The sequence below is a fragment of the Eretmochelys imbricata genome, chromosome 1, assembly GCF_965152235.1.
Source record: "Eretmochelys imbricata isolate rEreImb1 chromosome 1, rEreImb1.hap1, whole genome shotgun sequence".
NCBI lineage: Eukaryota > Metazoa > Chordata > Testudines > Cheloniidae > Eretmochelys > Eretmochelys imbricata.
This window is the reverse complement of record NC_135572.1, coordinates 251673131-251690136: the sequence shown is the minus strand read 5'-3', so window position 1 is coordinate 251690136 and position 17006 is coordinate 251673131. Positions and strand designations below refer to the sequence as shown.

The window sequence follows — 17006 nt, the reverse complement described above, 5'->3', positions numbered from 1 at the left end:
TGTGGGTTAGTTCACATTGGTACTATATGAAAGCTTTAAGTTCTTGAGTTTCCAAACTTTAAAGGAAAGATGCTAATAAACAGATTTAAATAGTTCACTGATGCCACATGCAGATTATCCTCCATTTTGTTTGTGTCTCACTATGTTTAGGTATTACCGAAGATGATGGCATTTTGCTATCAGATCCTCACAGAACCAAACATTGACCCTAGGAAGAAAGATGGAGCATTGCACGTGATGGGATCTCTAGCAGATATTTTACTGAAGGTAAATGGATGAGGGGAAATAGTATGTGTATGATCAGAATCTGTTATCAACTGTCCTTTCTAATTTAAAACATTAATTTTTAAAGTGTGTCTAGCCCTGAAGCACACTTATGAAGTCTGTGAAGTGATTTTTGCTGTGAAATACCAATATGAAGTTCTTCTTCTTAAAAAAAAAAAAAAAAAAAAGAAAATTACTTCAACCACTTCTTTCTCTTCCCATTTTACAATCAGCCCTGTCTCTCAGACTACCCGCCTTGTTACAGAACAGTTCCTTGTGCTGTCCTGCTTTACTGATGAAATGGGACCAAGTTACAAAATACGTTCCAGCCACAATTGGAACCTTGGATACACTGATTACCATGCCACCTGTCCATAGCAAAAAGCAGCTACTGGTCTTCTAGATTCTGTTAATAATGTTTAAAGTGCTCCAGCAACATGTTGTGTAGCCTGCCAGCCTCCCATTCTTCAATATGTGCCTCTTGCTCCCACATCAAAATGCCATCTAGAAATTATTCTACATGTATTAATGGGATAGAAATAATTCATTTGAAGGCAGAGAATGGTTTTATTAGTCTGAATTTGACAGTTAATGTGGGTTACTGAATAATACAGTATATCCAAACGGCTCCAACTTAATTTTTTGTTTATTTCAACAGAAGAGTGTATTCAAGGATCAAATGGAGCTGATGCTACAGAATCACGTATTTCCATTGTTCATGTCTAACTTGGGATATCTCAGAGCAAGAGTAAGTTCACCAAAGTTTATAGACTGCAATATGTGTCTGATTATTTTCTTTACGGGTTTATTTCACTCTGATAACAGACTGAAATGTAGCAGTTCCCACGTTTCACAAACAATAATTTACTTCTCAGCAACTCCATTGTACAGAAACCTTTTCAGCATTTTGATCTGAAATAAAATTTATTTATAGATGTTTGAAATTCTAGGTGATCCATTTCTGTATGGCTCACTTTCAACTCACTGTTTTGATCAAATTGGGAAACTTGAGCATTGGATATAGGGTAACCTGTGGAGGTCCTTATCTGATCATTATGTCCAGTTTCGGGCACAATACTTTTAAGAAGGATGTGGATAAAGTGGAGAGAGTCCAGAGGAGAGCAACTAAAATAATAAAAGGTTTAGCAAACCTGACCTATGAGGATAGGTTAAAAACTGGGCATGTTTAGTCTTGAGAAGAGAAGTGTGAGGGGGCAACTGTTAAGTCTTCATATATGTTAAGGGCTGTTATAAAGACCAGTTGTTCTCTAAATCCACTGAAGGTCTGACAAGAAGTAATGGGCTTAATCCACAGCAAGGGAGATTTAGGTTAGCTATTAGGAAAATCTTCCTAACTATAGGGACAGTTAAGAACTGGAATAGGTTACCAAGTGAGGTTGTGGAATCTCCATCACTAGAGGCATTTAAGAACAGGTTAAACACGCATGTCAGGGATGGTCTAAGCATACTTGATCTTGTCTCAGCACAGGGTGATGGACTAGATGACCTCTTGAGGTTCCTTTCAGCCCTACTTTTCTATGGTTATATGATTATTCAGTAGCAAAACTCAGTAGTTTGAGCTAAAGCCAAATCCAGTTTTCAGAGAGCAGTTAATGCCACTTTGAGGGTGAGCGGGATTTAATCCCTAAACTCTTCCCCCCCTGTGCCCACATCAATCAGTAATGAGTGATGAATTTTCCTGCTAAGTGTACATCTCATTGCCTAGAAGAAAATTTTAAAAAAATAAATCCCAAGCTCTCTTGTTCCTGATAGAAGTTTAGTATAACAATTACAGTTATATATTGAATCTATAGATGTTTGGGGAAAGGAGCAGAAGAGCCACTGTAGTGTAAAACCTGCACAGTATGTAGTATTTACTCTATAAATGTGCAAACAAAAGAGCAACGATTTAAAACAGATAAAGAACTGTTAGCATGTGACTGAAATTCTTTGAAGAATTCTATTACTGCAGTAGCTCCTGACTTGCTTTCTTCTTGTACGACAGTCCTGTTGGGTTCTTCATTCATTCAGCACTTTGAAATTCCACAATGAACTCAACCTAAGGAATGCAGTAGAGCTGGCAAAGAAGAGCTTGATTGATGACAAAGAAATGCCTGTCAAAGTAGAAGCTGCCATAGCTCTTCAGGCATTAATAAGCAATCAGGAGCAAGGTACGCTACAATGTTTCATTTAAGTATATACTGATAATTTTCCCTGCCTAGATGACATGTTGCTATAATTTCCTGTGGATGTATATAAACGGTTCTTGCATTTAGAAATATAGATCCCTGGAACACGTAATCACATTTAGACAAGTTCATTTGCTCATTAGCTACAATATACATCATGGAACATTGGTTACAGATTTTTCTGACAGGTTTCTGAGTCAATACAATTCAATTGACAAATCGAATGGTATCTTATTTCTTAACATTGAATTGAAACAATGGGTATGTTTAGGGCCAGATACTAGATGTGCATGTCTCTCATGGAAGTAGATCATTTATGTGGACAGAATTCTAAGTGGTGGGGGATGTCTGAGTGTATATATATTATGTAATATGCTTGCATCTAAAAAGTACACTCTTGTTAGACTGACTCAACTTTTACTGGAAATGAATTGTTTTAAGTGTTTTTGCTTAAGAGAACAGTAAGGTTCCTAATAACTGAGACAGATTGTATATTTGTTTTTATGGAAAATTGATCTTTCCTAATTTTGTTTTGTTGTCTTATTAGCAAAGGAATATGTGAAGCCGTACGTCAGGCCAGTTATGCAGGAGCTGTTACACATAGTTAGAGAGACAGAAAATGATGATCTTACGAATGTTATCCAGAAGATGATCTGCGAGTACAATCAAGAAGTAGCTACCATCGCTGTTGACATGACACAACATCTGGTAAGAGACAGTAGAACAACATTGTAGTCACAGTCATAGGCCTAGCTTATTAAACATTGCTGCAAGCTTGTTTGAAATGAGCCTTTTTTTAAAAGGACACTGTCAGGTTTAAAATCATAACTTTAAAAAATTCCTATCTATATTGCTTACAGCTTCTTTGATTATTTAAAATAAAGAATCTTTTAAAATCTGATTTGCTTTTCACTGTTTGTTCTGTTTCCTTTTGGATTTCAGCTTGGATGAGGAAAATAGATGAGTCATCTAGTTTGTTCTGTTTCAATTCTAGTCTTTCACCCTTTGCCTGTTCATGCAGTAGCATGATGGCATCAAATTCTGGTCTGCATACACTGCATGTGTTAGCTCCAAAATAAGCTGTTTTCACTGATGTTTTTAAAACACTTTACTGAAAACCTATCTATCAATAGTAGCTCTTGTAAACCATCCCCAAATGTAAATTTGGGGGCTAAACTACCTGACAGTTTCTCTTCAAAAAGTCCTTAAAATTACAGTAGTTTTGGCTGTTTTGATAGCTATTGCTGTTCTAAACAAGCCAGGATGTTTAATAGCTTTGATTATTTAACTTAAGCGACTTGCCACAGTTAGGTTTATCAGCAGAGGGAGGAGAAGGTTTTTCCATTTCCCAAACTTCCCAGTTCCCTTACAGAAGTATCAGGCATGCCTCTCACCACTGGTGGCTTCATCACAGTGAATTAATTATTTAATAATTTGAGGACACTGCAGCCACTTCATTATCCGTCAAAGGGCAATCCCTCGTTTCCTACAAGGCAAGCTGGAAGTATGAGTTGCCTCTAGAAGAACTGTCTGCTTTTTTTCTTTTTCTTTTCTTTCTTTTTAAGGCTGAGATATTTGGTAAAGTTCTTCAGAGTGAAGAATATGAGGAAGTGGAGGACAAGACAGTGATGGCAATGGGAATCTTACACACCATTGATACTATTCTAACAGTTGTGGAAGATCACAAAGAGGTGAGATGTCTCTCAGTTACATATCTAGTCTTCTCTCCTTTTTTTCATTACAAGCAGTTTTATGTATATATTAAATTGCTTGAGTTGAAAAGAGCATGTAATAGTTATGTAGCTTGGTGTATTAGGATCAAGTGATTCCTCTTAGTAAACGTGAATTTAAAGCTCAATGTAAAATGCTAATTTTCAGTTGTACAGTTCTCATCTTTAAGAGATAATTAACATTTTTGAGGAAATAACACTTTAGCCTTTACTACAGCAAATATATTACTAGAAAGTGTTGCAGATTGTTACGAATACATTTTAAGCTAAATTCTCCCCTGAGAATGTTTGCTATAATTCACAGTAACAACCAATAGATAACTATTGGTAATTGCAACTTAGATTTTGATGTTTAACTCAGCAGTTACCTGGATGGAATTGATGGAGTTTGATCTACATATTATTGTACTGCAGGATGAGTTCTTGACTTTATATATTCATGATTTTTTCCTAATTTCATTACTAGGTAAAGCTCAGCTTAGGGTTGTCTTCTGCTTTTTTCTGATTTTATAACTGTGTTGATTGAGGTACAAAGGAGGTCAATTGACTTGCCCCAATGTCACACAGTCATTGGGTAGTTCTGAGCTTAGCTGGTATTACAGCACGAAGATGTTTTCTCCTTCGTGCTGCTTCCTTGGTTATACAAGTTCTCATCAAAAGAAGAAACCTATTTTTGAGCCATATCAGTCATCTGACAATAAATGTTTGAAAAGATTTTCTTGGTGACCACTGCATTTTGTCTAAGATTTCAAAGTATCTTCAATTTTTCATAAAAGATCTTTTTCGAAATTTAGAATGGAAACTAGGATCTAAAATGAGCTTTAGCACTGTTAGCTTGAAATACTGTTCTTTGGGGTTTGTTCAGGTTTTAGTCTAGTGGGCATCTATGTTAAGTTAGTCTTTTTGTGAGAACTTAGCAGTTCACTGTTTTGTAGTATGCAACACAAGATAATGCTTAACACTTTATCTCAGGATCTTTTACACATACATGAACACCTCAATTTACTGCCTTCTTATGGAAATAGACTATGGTCAAGATTTGAAAAAGAACCTAAAATTAGACTCCTAAATCTGTATTTAGGCATCTAAACAAGTGGCCTGACTTCCAAAAGCACAAGGAGCTCCATGGGAGTACCTGTGCTTAAAGCTGAGCATATGCTCAAGAGCTTTGCTAGACTGGGGGCAGAGTGCTCCACACCTTGCAGGAGTGAGCCCTTAATGAATGTCACTGATAATAAAATTAAATGTCCTTGTTTGTTGGTTTTATGTGGGCTTCTAATGCGGACCTACACTTCTCTTTTGTGACTCTGACAGTTTTCACCCTTAAATACAATCTCCCTGCCCAACAACAATAAAATAGCTACTCACAGTAAAACCTGCTCATTCCAGCAAATGGCACCCTTTCCCCCGACCTTAATACAATCATATACTGTCTTCTGGGAAGATCGGTATGGGCCACAGGCAGGAACATTTTTTCTTGCTCTCTTTCCCCTCACCCCATTCCTTTTCTTCCCTCCTCAGCCCTATCAGGTTTCTGTGCTCAGGTCTGTCCTCAGACCATTTGGATGCAGCAGCTGGAGCAAGGGGGTGCTCTTCCAGTGTGATGGAGCTCTCGGCTAGTATATGGGCAGCAACCATTAGTTAGGAGGTATTAAAATGATGATCAATCTGTTAAGTAAACAGTTCTAAGGAGGATATTTGGGAAAACTAATTTTTAAAATAGCTTAGTACTTATAACTGAGTGTGTCCCTGTAACATTCTGATGATGATTGAAAGTGTTTAAACCAGAATGGAAACTCTTTTTCTTGAAAGAACTGCTTAGTCAAACTGAATTAGTCAAGTGGATGGATCAAGTTACTCTGATTGTAGCTTTTTAAATAAACTGTCTTATTTTTATTTCAGATAACTCAACAGTTGGAGAGCATTTGTTTACAGATCATTGGCCTCGTTTTGCAGAAACACGTAATAGGTATATGCAGAAGCTGGCTTTTTGAAGTATCCAATTTGTTTTATATGGCAGAAAAAAGTTACTAATACAATATTTTTAAATCTAAGAGAGCAAATAGTACTCTCTTCCTGCCAAGTACTTTGTCAGGACTTCAGCTCAGGCTCGAATAAGCCACTTCTCTCAGGTCTAAAGGAAGTTCATTTTTAGTTCTGATTTGGGTATCCTGATCTCCTGTTTTCATGTCACTAAAACTATTACAGTAAATTACATTAGCTTCTGTGCATTGAAGCACTGAAAAGCATCAAACTCAGTTCCCTATAACATTTTAACTTGATTTGAAATTAAGGGGAAGTGACCTTTGATTACATCTACGCTCTTGGCAGTTCCCTTTATTAAAAAGCTTCGGCGTTTTATGGCAAAGCCTGTAAATTAAAACAAATCCTTAGAGAATGGGAAAAAGTGCAAAAATGTTTTAGAAACAATTTCTTTAGTTTACTGGTAATGTATTTTTTCAATGCTTATAAGAAACAAAATATAGTGTGATTCCTCTTTTTTGGAATTTTTCAGTCCATATTCTTCAGTCTCTTACTATATAACATTTTGCCTTTCCAAAGCTGTCTGCTCTTTGCTGTATGGCCTGAGGGCATGTGTTTGAAAGATTATGGTATTTGCAAGCAAAACTTCTCTTTTACAGACCCCTACCTCAAATTTTCTTCTCTTCAGAGTTTTATGAAGAAATTCTCTCCTTGGCATACAGTTTGACGTGCCAGATGATTTCCCCCCAAATGTGGCAGCTTTTAGGTGTTCTATATGAAGTTTTCCAACAGGATTGCTTTGAATACTTTGCAGGTATGGCTGTTCCCCAGCTGTAGTGTATTGTAACTGTTTGTGGATGCAGCTTCAAAAAGCTGTCTTGTGGAGTTACTTTCTTTTAGTCCGTATTAGTGAAAAGAGCACATGTGCTTGGGCCTTGTTGTGAACACCCCAGTACAACAGTGAGCTCATGCCATTGTTCTTTGCTTGGAGAAATTTGGCTGAATAAGTCAGTCTTATACATTGTACTAGGTCCAGAGCTCAAAGGAAAATCCTAAAAATTATGAAACTATCAATTCATTAGCTAAAATGTAGTTATGTCTGTGCTAATTCTTTTTCTCTGTCTACATTTAAAAATCCCACCTTGCAAAGGCATCTGCTAGCGCAGATAGCTGTATGCAGAAGCGTTAGGACTCCTGTCACGCTCAGGTGTCCAAGCTAGTAGATCCCATTGCAGGGTCAGGGCCTTAATGGTTAGAGTTTTGGGGGTGTTGGTTTTATGTAAAACCTTTTCTTGTTTTTTTTAGATATGATGCCTCTCATGCACAATTATGTGACCATCGACACTGATACTTTACTGTCTAATCCAAAACATTTAGAAATCATTTACACTATGTGTAAAAAGGTAAGACTTGTATTTCTTGTCATAGTCCTCATCCTCGATGTTTGAGCATCAAATATTCAAGATAAGAGTGACCAAAGCTTGCCAGTTGGTGGTTGTTGATTGGTCAAGATGAAATGATAAGCCTTAGCTCGGTTCCCAGTGGACGCATGACAGAAACCACTTCCGCAGTTGTAACTGATTTCCTCATCAGAGAGGCCACAATTTAAATGGACATAGGAACTGAATTCCCCTTTCATCCATGAAGCATGTGGATAGACCATTGTGGAAGAAACTTGCCATTCTGTTGCTCATGTTGTACCTGTTCTGTGGAAAACAGGACATCACTTTGTCAGGCTGTTAATCTGCCATTATTCAGCAAAACTGCAATCATGTGGCAGAAAATACCAATTATCAAGGATACTCATAATAACTTTTAAAATAATGTTTTCCACGAGAAAAGGACAAGCACTGAAATAACGTCATGGAAAAATGTTAATATTTGTGAAGAATTTTATGGATTTTGCAGACCCTAAGGTCACAGTTTGAATTCTCCAGTCTTGTGCTCCTTCACCATGGTTTCTTATATATACATCTCTCCATACACATGCTCTCTCTCTCGTGTGTGTGTGTGTGTGTGTGTGTGTGTGTGTGTGTATACTTCCACAGCAGATTGCATACGATGTTGTTGGGCTGAATTATCATTCTTCTTGTTAGGTATTAACTGGAGATGCAGGAGAAGATGCAGAGTGTCATGCAGCCAAACTTTTAGAAGTAATTGTTCTTCAGTGCAAAGGGCGGTGTATTGACCAGGTAATGTATTACCAATAGCTTTTTATAGATTTGATGCTGTGTGTACACTTCTATATAAATACAACCACATTCCTAGGAGTTTAGTAGATGAAAAATGTAGATTTAAGGAACAAATGTAGGAAATCAGATGTTCTAAATGGAATTGTTCTCCAGCACACTGACTGTGCAAAGGATGTAAATGAGTTCAAGAGATTTTTTGGATTTGTTTCTCGTGGAGGAGATTAAAGGACATGGCATCTTGAAAAAGCAAGAAAATGGGATTAAAACTGAACAGTAAAAGACTGGTACCTTGGGTAGGATTCTCTTTCTGTTTCCTAAATTTTCTCCTGATAGCATTGCTTGTTCTGAATTGAAGGAGAAATTTTAATACATTGCTATGATTTAGAATTTAATCATGCAAGTCAAACTACTGGAGTTGTTTCCCACAGCAATATGAACTCAGACTTTTTTTATGATTAGTGCTGTATTTTGAATTGCTGTGTATGCTGTAAAATGCATAACTTAATATTTGCAGTATGGCTGTATTATGATTGCTGTGAATACCATAACTACAAATTTCCTGGATCTTTGTATATACATTTTCAACCACTATTTGGATTAGTGTACTTTTTCACATTAAGGGCTAAATTCTTCTTTGTTATTCCTGTGTAAAGCCCCTGCTCTGCACAGCAAGAACAGATTGTGTCCATTTGTTCCTGGACCCTTACATTTACTGGATAATTCTGAAGTTAATTTAATTGAAATCAGTAGAATTCCACTCATGTAAATCTGGAGTAATTGAAGGGAAAATTTTGCTCTTTTTTTTTTTTTTTTTAAATGAGAAATCTGAAAGGGGTGGAATTAAATCACATAAATTTTCAATGAAATTTATGTGTAAAAGCGCCACATCTGTGTTTAATGAAATGATTGCACATGGAAAGAAAAATTTTCTCCCATGCTCATAAATATTCAAACACATTCCCAAATAGGCACTTGGGATATGCCTGCACCTTCTTATAGGGAACTATTTATTTCATAATCTAGACATAGAAACTTGCGCAATGCAAATACCTGTATAACTATACTCTTTGCAGACTTTTGTAAGAAGTTTTTCACCATACTTTGTTACAATTTGGCAGAATATATATTTCTTGCTGAGGATTATGTATATGTCTTGTGAAGCTTTAAAACTAAGATGTTTTTGATTTAGCTTAAGACAAGAAAATATTTGAGCTCTTTTCCCAAAGCTGGAAAATGCCGTTTATACGCACTAAAACAAATCCTACCAAATTTCCCCAAAATATTTACCTTTGTGTTGAGACTAGCCATAATTTTTAGTCCAAAGAAAGCTTTATCAGCATGCAAACAGAGTCTTAAGGTGAAGGTACACTCTTGCTTTTATATTGGGAAATGAATATACTGTACTATTATAAGCTACAAGCAGAATTCCAGTTGACTCTTTGTCTTCAGCAGGTTTGAGACTGATAAATGCTTTTAAATTGTCATGCAAACTGGCAGTATTTTTAAAATTTAATTTTTTCCCCTCCTGTGTCCCCAGTGTATCCCACTCTTTGTAGAAGCTGTGCTAGAGCGATTAACTCGAGGAGTTAAAACAAGTGAGCTTCGTACCATGTGTCTTCAGGTTGCCATAGCTGCCCTTTACTACAATCCTGACCTACTTCTGCACACGTTAGAGAACATCAGATTTCCACACAACCCTGAGCCCATCACAGCGCAGTTCATAAACCAATGGATGAATGACACAGATTGTTTTCTTGGGCAAGTATTAAGTCTTTCTCTTAAAATCCTTGTTTATCATTTCTTGGCAGCAGACTTCCGAGCTTGGTTTGAGTCCCTATTCACATTGATTGAAGAAATTAAATTCCAAAGCTAAGTTTAAATAACAGTAACCCACACCAAAAAAATCTAAGTGCTGTAGTGCAGTTAAAGGTGACCTGCACGTATTAAGTTTTTCTTTTCTGTTACATGCTGACTATCCTGCATAGCAAGTATAAGATGGCATTGAGCACGTACTCAATTTTAGCCTCTCAGGTGCCCTGAGGTTACAGAACATCTGCCTCTGCATGAGATGGCCCAGTATACACTTGGCTGGGGATCTCAATCACTGAAATAGGGAACCAACCCAGCAGGATTTTAGGGAAATGATTGAGTATGTGGAGTGTTTATACAACTTTTTTCTATTCTAAATTTTTAAAATGCGCTGAATGTAGTGTGAGGTTTTTTTATTAAAAAAAAAAAAATAACCTAAACCATCCCCAACTAAAAATATCCTCTACTCTGTTCCTAGTCGCCTCCCCCGCCTCAGTCCCCCCCCCAGAAAAGAGGCTGGCTGCATGAATCAAAAGGGGCTCCACGGTTGACATTGCCAGCATAGTGCATACTGGGTCATCTCAGCAAGATGTAGGCATCTGCAATCATTTGTGACCCCAAAAAGCAAAGAAGTCTAACATCCTTTACATGCTGAATGGCTTGTGCCCTTAATTCAGGACATTTGGCACATAATATTTTTGAAAGCTAATGTTTTTTCTAAAGTTTGTTGGGGCACTGGTTTGTTGAAGCAGTGGTTTTCTAAAGCTGTTTGTTTTTCTTAGGCAGTTATTGGCTAAACGTTGGGCAGCATCTAACCATGAAAGTCATTCTGATCCAAAATTGGAGCTGTAACTAGCTTTCTGAGCCAATTCATTACAACACTGTTGTAATGTCTTACTACCATATGTAGTCTGGAAAAAATACTTAGTTTTGGGGGTGTCCTCTAGGATCCCACACCCATTCTTCCTCCTTTTACTTGTAGTTTTTCCCCAAAGGTCCTTGCATTGCTTTGACCCTCCCTCCTATCTGAAACCCTTTCGCATGGCTATCAGCTTCAGCCAGAGAATGTGTACGTTATTGGCTGCAGTGGTTGAATTAGTGCAGGGTGCAAACAACACAAACACAGTTTTAATTAAGCCAATGCATTTTGCGCTTGGGTTACTTTGGTAGAGGCAGGTGGGGCATAACCAGAAAACAACTGAAAGGTAAAATGTCTCATGACATGCCAGGTGCTTGAAAGGCATATGCCATATGCGTAGAGTAGGTAGGTTTATCTCTCTCTTCCTTCTCTTTACTTTTTAAAATGTATTACTTAGATGACACAGTGGGAAGGGGAACAGTTTGTAGGCTGCAGCAAAGCAGGGAAACCCAACATTTCTCAGAGGTTTTGGTGAACTTCCAGGTCCCGTGTGCACATTCTGCCAGTTGGACCAACACTGCCAGAGAGCTGCACATAGCAGTGTGGCAGAGAGGCCAGTTGCTGCAGTATAATTTGGCTATAGACAGATGCCCAATGGAAAATCTCATCCTAGTATTGTCTTTTAGGTAATGGTTTAGTAAGGATTGGTTGGGGAAGATAATATAGCTTAAAGAAATGTTTAGTATAGCTTAAAGAAATGGTTTAGTAAGGATTGGTTGGGGAAGATAATATAGCTTAAAGAAATGTTTAGTATAGCTTAAAGAAATGGTTTAGTAAGGATTGGTTGGGGAAGATAATATAGCTTAAAGAAATGTGAAGTGTGTCACAAAGGTTACTTGAATTGATGATTGAAAAGTAGGGAGGATATTTTGTGACAGTGTCGGCAATCTCATATTAAGGAATTCATGTACATTTCTTATAACATGTACATGGCCATACACTTCTGTATGTCTGTTCGGAAAGCTGAGAATCTCCTCTGTCCAATGGTATAAAGCTCCAGTTTCTTGTTATGCTGGATTACAAGGCATTGGAGCTGAAGCCTATCACTGGTCTAAAGCCTTGAATACCAAGGGGAGGGATGGAGAGTGAAGTCCATACTTCAAGAGAAAAGATGAATATGTCTCTTTTTCACATAATTGTCCACATGGATCCCATTTCTGGTTTGCACATGTCCTGGATTCATGAATGAGATTGGGTTCTTCTGGCCAGCAGTGTCCATTGTGGCAACGCCAGCACCCTGGATGCTCTCGCTCCCCTTCCTTAACCAAGGGCATAAGGGGCAGAGCAGCTCCAACCATCCCTCTGTTTCTTGAAACAGCTCATGCTTTGTCTTCTTTTATTGTGCTTTATACAACTTAAATCTCTTTTGTATATATCATTAGTATATTAGTCTAGATAACATAATGGTTAGTTTTTCTGATTATTTTTATGCCTCTTGGCTTAAAAAACCCTAAAGCATAACTTGTTAATATTAGGGACTTCTCCAGTACTGGATCTAGCTTCTGTGGCTGAAGCAAAGTCTGTGGGGTTCAAAACTTGACTTTCCTTGTGATGCTCTTATTCCACTGAAGGATGGTCATATGAAATGCCTCTTTTGCCTTGAGGAAGTGTGTAGCTCCATGGATGTTGAATTTTATCATTTCTTTTTGAAAAGAATTCAGAAGGCAAAAGAGCCTTAAACTATTCCTCCTAGATCATTCAATGGGAGCCTCCTTAGAACTGGAGGAAAAAGGCTCAAATAGGTTTCATCCCTGAGTGCTCCTATTAGCCATGTTAGATTCCAAGTCATCGAAGGCTTGTCTCCTGTAAGAAAGATTCCAGACCACAGTGGACCTTGTCAACCACCTGCAGGCTTATTCAAAGACATTAGTAAGAGTATGGCTCATGCTTCTGAGTCATATGACTTTCTGTGTCTACATGATGTAGTTTGCTAGACTTCAACTATGCTCCATGCAAGGATGGTTGAAATCAGTGTATTTGCCAAGCAAACATCACATGGGCATGCAGGAGACAATCCTACAAGAAGTTGTGTCCTCATTAAACTGGAGGAAAGATGCATTACGGGTGTTTAAGGGAGTATCCTTCTCCTCCCTTCTGCCAACCAAGACTCCGCTCAGGCATGAGCAGCTCATTTAGAGCACTTGCAGACTCTGGGCATGTGGTCTCAGCAAGAAGCTTGTCTGTACGTAACTGTTCTGGAACTTGGAGCCATCTGCCTGGTGTGCAGAGCATTCCTTTCCTCTCTTCAGGGATCTGCAGTCCAAGTGCTGACAGACAACATCACAGAGGGTGGAGCAAGTCATCTCCACTCTGTCAGAAAACTGATCGGCTTTGGACTTGATGTATTTACTGTAAAGAAAGTAACTGTTCTTTTAGGTTTATTTAAAAATATGGAGCTGCTCAGCGACTTGGAGTGCTAGAACTAATCCATGGGGGTAGGGGAAGTTGAGCTGGATTAGACTGCCCTGTATAGGTGAAGCATAAATAGAGTGTATCCCCTGGATACTGTACATTTGTGGTGCACATCTGTACGTATATAATGTGCTTTGTTTGGATTGTTTAATGTAGGCTGAAATGTGTATTGTGTAGTTATTTAAGATTGAATTAGAGTGAGGGTGATGAAGAGACCAGTAAAACCCATCATGTGTATTATTTGTCATCTTTTCCTCGATGGCCTGAAATTTGAATGAGCCATTTTTTGCATGGTCAGTGTTTACTCTTCCTAGTAAAGATTCTTCTACAGAAACTAAAGTCAAAAGGAAAACTTAATTTTGGTTTGAACATGTGAGAAATCAGTAGCTGAATTCTCTAAAAGCTGAATAAGAAGGTTTAGTTGATGAATAGGAATCATTTGACTTCAAAAGAGCCAGGATTTCACTCATAATTTTTTAAAAACTGATGATTTGTATTTATTTAAGCACAAGATCTGATATAGGAAATTAAGGCTGGTCCAAACTCTGTAACCTAAAGGAAATGGCTAATTATCTGCAACTCAGAAAGGAAATGCATTGATGTGGCTGAAAGAAAATTGATTCTTGACACAAAAGGGGCAGCTAATTAGTATAAGAAAATCTTGCTGGTTTCCCTTTGAATTTCCTAAGAATCAATTTAAAGTAGAAAAGATCCTTTAGCTCCTTCTGTCAATTACTGAAACAAGCATTTGTGGGCTACAGAAGGGCTTGCAGATTATGAAGACTGCACCCAACATGTTAAAAATAGACTTGCCTTATGGTAGTATGCTGCGCTTCCATGTGGGGAACAATCTGGATCCTTAGCACTCCAGGCTGACAGTGCTGTTGAGGTAGCAAGGAAAGGGCATGTGTGGTGAAAGAGTGTTTTACATTGCTGACCAACTGACTCAGGATCAACACTAGCGAACACCCCAGGGAATTGTGTCCAGGCCACCTCATGCAGGTGGAAGGGTTGCTTCAGTCTGGGCCTATAGTGGGGAGAGAATAGATGGATGCTAGAGCATCTGTCCCCACTACAAAAATATCCTATTTGGTTTGTTAAATCTTCTTGGTACTTGATACAGTTCAGGAGTGTGTTATGCTGAGTCTTTGAGTAAGATGATTGCTAGGTCTGCTATTCATCTGTGGTTGACAGGCAGAAGAAGCAGTTCTTCTTTTGTCTCAAGTTAATTAAAATTGGCCTGGTGCCTGAGTTTCACCTTTCCTTCTGGGACCTGTAACACCACACTATATTTCAAGAGCACACATTCATTCTTGCAACTGCTCAATTAGATGCTTGACAACATAGGGAGAGAAATATTCTATATTTGTGAAACTATTTGGGTTAGCTCCTAAGAATAAATCCATTTTAAATGGTAATACTTGAGTCCTCTAGTCTCCCTTATTGTCCAAGAAGGGGAATTTACTAGGAAGCGAAGGCACTTATTACTGTGTCTTCTTGACTTTTTGTTGTGTTCCATTTTGGAGTTGGCATTACGTGCCTGTGAAGCATTGAAGCATATTATAAGATGCTTCACATATTATATTATAAGTATATATATTATAAGTATATTGTATATTATATAAATATATATAATTATATGTATTATATTCATATTATAAGATGATCACATGACATTCACTGTTCTGGTGCACGTATAGTAAAATTAGTTCATTGCACTGTAGGGACTTGAAGAAATTTCAAGGCTTCCAGTGTCAAGCTACAGAATGTGTGTGGATTTTGGGACTATAAGGGGCTGCTATCATAGAAAGGAGCTGCAGGAGATGGGTGTGCAAGGATCAAAATTCAGGTTTTTTTCTCTCTGGTCATACAAAATTCATCTTGGTGATCTTGTACAGTTGTGCTTTGCACATATACAGCACCTTTAATCTAATAATATCAAGGGACTTTACAAATATCAAGCGTTACAACACCATGGTGTGCGTAACTGGTGGTTGTAAGCCCATATTATTGATGGGTAAACTGAGACACTGAACAATTACATTTTTTCCCCCTGATTGCAAAACTGAAAATAGAATTCAGGAATCCTATCACCCTCCTGATTTCAGCTCCTAGCCTGCCTTCCCTTTTGTGTGTGTGTGTGTGTGTGTGTGTGTGTGTGTGTGAGAGAGAGAGAGGATATCGTTCATGCTCAGTTGCAGTTGATAAATTTCTCAAGGCAATTAATGAGGGAGATGGCAAACAAAACACGCAGGCAAAACACAGAGCTTGATATGCTGGTTGACTTTGCCTTCCCTTGGATGGACTATTGTAGCCAGAAGGCTGTGCTTGCTCTTTTTAAGTAGCTTATTTCTACTGTGCATCACTCAGAAAACAGAACTGCTTTGCTAAGCCCAAATGGGACTAACATACTAAGAGGCCTAATGAAATCCCGAAAAATCCCCATTCCTTATTTTAGAGTAAGCCCTTATTTATTACATCTTTGTAATAAATAAGCCCTGTGTAAGCCCTTATTTATTACATCTTTGTAACCATTTGTTTTGCTTGATGCCTGTCTCAGATCTGGTTGGGCACTCCTGTCTGCCACTAGCCAGACTGCTGTAAAGGGAGTCTCTGGATCTCTGGGTGTTTTAAGCCTCTGGTGTCTGAACAGAGCTCAGTCACTGCCCCAGTGTTGGGGCCTAGACCCTTTGTCTAGTGCCCATTCCTGAGATCTGGAATCCACAGTCCAGCTGCCTAGTCCCTGGGCTCAGTGCCGACTGCTCAAATTCCTCTGGAAGCTTACATGCACTGTTTACTTAAAGGTTTGGAGTTTTTTTAATTAATAAGATGACAAGTAATCACAGTTAACCAAATTTATTATGAGCGTTAGGGATCAGTCAGCACAAATACAGAAAGATGCGGGTTAAATATTTACCCTTCCATTGATCTGGGGGTACAACCAGCAACATGGACTGGCACAGAAATATAACTTGCTGCTGAATAGTATATATACCTTAGGTTGTTACCATCAATGCAAACTCCCAGTTTCAGTAGTTTGTGTCATTCTTACCCTAATATTTCCATTGCCATGCATTTGCTATCCAAGGTTGTTGGAAATTTTGTGCCTAGTTTCTAGCAACAATTATATCAGTTGCTTATTATTGTCAGAAACTTCGGCAAAATACTACTTTCACTGTGCACTCCAAAACCAAAAGCTTACACACACTTTTTACTGTATTTCAGGATAGAGGGTGCTTTGAAAAGTGGTTCGCTTTAGCATAAGTATGGATTCTATTAAAGATTTATAATATTAGCTAAATAATTTTGGTAACACCCTTATCCAGAACTCCACCCAAAAGTGTAAATCTTCTGGTAGCTCTCCAAAGGACAACGTGGAAGGCGTACACATAACACGAGCAGACTTTGCACATAGCATTGTTCTTTAATAGAAGTAGAATTACACAAATCTACACAAAAGTAATAAACCCTATAATAATTTCCCCTCCCTCTGGCTCACCCTTTCTTT

At 38.0% G+C, this 17006-nt stretch overlaps 1 protein-coding gene across 2 annotated transcripts in view; it reads left to right on the top strand.

Annotated features, from left to right (window-relative positions):
* IPO8 (importin 8) overlaps positions 1 to 17006 on the top strand; it is a 65819-nt gene that overhangs the window by 39733 nt on the left and 9080 nt on the right. For both annotated transcript variants that reach the window (XM_077827645.1, XM_077827653.1), the window contains 10 exons: positions 151 to 267; positions 923 to 1012; positions 2270 to 2435; positions 3001 to 3161; positions 4019 to 4144; positions 6086 to 6152; positions 6855 to 6980; positions 7472 to 7569; positions 8263 to 8358; positions 9896 to 10116. In XM_077827645.1, coding sequence (XP_077683771.1) covers positions 151 to 267; positions 923 to 1012; positions 2270 to 2435; positions 3001 to 3161; positions 4019 to 4144; positions 6086 to 6152; positions 6855 to 6980; positions 7472 to 7569; positions 8263 to 8358; positions 9896 to 10116 — 1268 coding nt within the window. The remainder of the gene's footprint in view (positions 1 to 150; positions 268 to 922; positions 1013 to 2269; positions 2436 to 3000; positions 3162 to 4018; positions 4145 to 6085; positions 6153 to 6854; positions 6981 to 7471; positions 7570 to 8262; positions 8359 to 9895; positions 10117 to 17006) is intronic.